This window comes from Polistes dominula, unplaced genomic scaffold, assembly GCF_049000335.1.
Source record: "Polistes dominula isolate Pdom_NZ unplaced genomic scaffold, Pdom_raw_medaka contig_79, whole genome shotgun sequence".
In the NCBI taxonomy this organism is placed as follows: Eukaryota; Metazoa; Arthropoda; class Insecta; order Hymenoptera; family Vespidae; genus Polistes; species Polistes dominula.
The window spans coordinates 5752368-5755405 of record NW_028300916.1 but is presented as its reverse complement, the minus strand read 5'-3'; the positions used below and the strand labels follow the sequence as shown (position 1 = coordinate 5755405).

The window sequence follows — 3038 nt, the reverse complement described above, 5'->3', positions numbered from 1 at the left end:
TTTGATATTTGTTTCTTCGATTAGAGCATTAACATTATAATATAAATATTTATTATAATTTTTACACAATAATAATGTTATCCTTTAAATAATATATAAATATATATGTATTTGTGCATAAATATTAAAGAAGATTAGTAAATGTTATTCTTTTTTTCTACAATTTGTCGATTACAGCCGTAATATATTTGACTAATGTTTTCACAACATCATCGTTCTGTCGTATTATTATTTATAGAATGATTCTTGTTAATTAATAATCTTCTAGATTTTCTTTGTGGCGTACATGCCATAGATGCTAATTGCTCTTCCCTTCCTTTTCGTAACCTCGTTCTTTTATTTTCTATAACATCGTTACCTTCTTCGAAATGTTCTCCATTAAATGTTTGTACATTTAGTTCACTGAGATAGTTCGTTTGTATTTTAAGTTTATTCCTCTTTGTTGAGACATGATTCGCTTCTTCGCTAATTACGTTATCGTATTTTCTTTTTTTGTACCTTTTAATATTTTCTTTTCCCGATTTAGTTTTTGTAATAATACTTTCTTCAACATTTACACCTTTAATTATGTCATAAATTTGTTTTTCTAACGTCTCTGCAATATAGATATTCACTCGTATAATATATCAATTATGTGTAATATGCATCGTGATCGATAAAATTGTAATGTATCAAATTACGTACCAAATTCTGAATTAGAAATAATACTGTCATTGCTAGAAAAATCAGAGATGTAATCTTCCAATTGCATTTCATTCAAATTATCTTTATTCTCTTGTTCTGTTTCTATCGTCGTTAATTTCTTTATTTCCGTTTGATTTTTTTCTATACACGTTTTCTTCACATTTGCAAAGGTATTACTCGAGCATGGAACTTCGTGAGATACTATTGGATGTTTATTTACTAAAATAGGAGAATTATTATTGCTATTTGTCTTTTCAATTTGTGAATAAAAAAAACCTGCACTCGTATTAGCTAGTACTAATTTTTCTTCTTCTTCTTCTTCTTCTTCTTCTTCTTCTTTTACTTTTTCTTCTTCTTTTTCTTCTTTGCTAATTACATTGTTAATATCTTCACTTCCTTCATTAGAAGATAATAATTCTACGTTAAGAAAATTCATTGGATTTTCACTAGAATACATTTGCAATGGACACTCAACATCTGAATCTGAACCCTGCAAATCCAAATTTGAAGAGTTTGTTGAATAAACGGAACTTGTTTCCACAGCAATATTTTCATTTAATATCGAACGCCTTGCTGATGGTTTCTGTGGATTTTCCGTACGTTTGATCTTCGAAATCAAACTCTCAAAACTGCTTTTATGTATCTCTACTACAAATTAAATAAACATTAGAAATTATGTTATATATATATGCATATTTTCATTTAAATTGAAATTTGCAAAAAAAAAACAAATTCAAACTAAAAAGCTTACAATACTTTTTCCTTTCCTCTTCAATAACATTATCAGCTGTGTTTCTATTGACTTGCAATTTCTGAAAATTAAATACATTTGTATTTTAAAATACAAAATTAAATCAATTAACAAATTAAAGTTAGAAAAGAAAAAAAGAATATTACAACAAATGTTAATTTGTTAGATTTCCTCTCTAAATTTTCTTCCTCATCACATAATTTAAGTAATTCAGAAACTGATCTAGGATTTTCTTTATCACATTCTGCATTGTAGAGAGTCGTATACCTCTGAAGTCTCATCACCAAGGCTTTTCTATCGCCAACATGTGAAAGACCTAATTCTCTTAATTTCTTTTTAATTTCTGACTCCTTCATTAAACTGAGTACCAATTTTGGTAACGGTTTACGTTTAGGTTTAATTCTGTAACAATTATAAACACACAATTTATAAAATGATTATAAAAAATTAATAAATAATGTAATATTTATTTACTTGACTGGCTTAGTTTTTGTTACTTCTCTCTTCAAACAATCATCTAGATGTCTGTTAATATTTTTTTCTGGAACGTTAACCTTGCAAACTGGACATATTACCACTTCATCGCTAATAACATCTTGAGATACAACTTTCTTACTTTTTGGTGTAAAGAAAGATAATACTTTAGATGCCTTACTGGTACTTGGACTGAGTAAAGCAGTTCCTGCATCTTGTGATGTATGCACAATTTTATCCACATTTGTTGTGATACATTGTGGTGGTTCATCGTTGACAATATTATCAAAACCAACATTTGGTTGTTTAACGATAACTAAATTTTCCTTATGATGCGTAATCTTAGGCGAATGACAATGACTAGTACTTAATTTATCATTTTGTATACTTTGAACACATTTACTTAATTTATCTTTTAATACTAAGAAATATTGTTTAATTTCATCCAATGCTTTGTTCACTCTCAAATCCTTTTCAAAAACCTCCTCGAAACAAGTTGGACATTGCGTCTTGTAATGTAAATATTTTCGTATACAAAGTGAACAATCTGAATATAAAAAATAATTAATTAATATCATAATGGATAATATTTTATATTGTTACTTACAATTATGTGAACATGGTGTGATGACAGTTGTGTCCATGTATTCGTAACATATCCCACAAAGTAAAATAGTATCAATACGCTTAAAGATACAAATATTAGAGGTTAGTTTTTAACCAAAAAATATTTTAATACTATTTATTATTAACAAATTTGTAATTACCTTTAATTCTTCATAATCCGAAGGCAACATTTTAAAATAAGTTTACAAAGGTTAACAAAATTTAATTGTGCAATAAACAATGCCAGTATTTATCTCTGTTCAATTCTTACATTAGATTTGGCAAGTCAATTCTCGACAACTTACAAACCAGAAATAAATAAAATACGAACAAACTTATAGATGAAGATTGAAAACTGTTTGGAGCACAAATTTAAGAAAACAAATTTTTGCAACATTGCAATGTGTTATGCACATAAAGAGTACAATATATTTATTTATTTGACACGTTAAGTGTCATAAAAATCACAGATGGCCGGTACTGAATTTATTGCAGGGCCGTGGGGGCCACCGGTGACCGATGA

The 3038-nt window shown here is 27.7% G+C and overlaps 1 protein-coding gene and 1 long non-coding RNA gene across 2 annotated transcripts; one reads left to right on the top strand and one right to left on the bottom strand.

The window, feature by feature from the left end:
• Positions 1-28: 28 nt before the first annotated feature.
• LOC107067063 (E3 ubiquitin-protein ligase RAD18) lies at positions 29-2818 on the bottom strand. The gene is made up of 7 exons (XM_015322227.2): positions 2677-2818; positions 2517-2595; positions 1910-2456; positions 1582-1837; positions 1436-1496; positions 685-1332; positions 29-595 (listed from the first exon to the last, which is right to left on the bottom strand). Exons 1-7 carry the CDS (start codon positions 2704-2706, stop codon positions 210-212), a joined length of 2007 nt encoding a protein of 668 aa, XP_015177713.2. The 5' UTR covers positions 2707-2818; the 3' UTR covers positions 29-209.
• On the top strand, positions 2476-2839 carry LOC149033115 (uncharacterized). Its single transcript, XR_016176063.1, has 2 exons — positions 2476-2617; positions 2792-2839. It is a non-coding gene; the product is annotated as an uncharacterized LOC149033115 (long non-coding RNA).
• Positions 2840-3038: the final 199 nt, after the last annotated feature.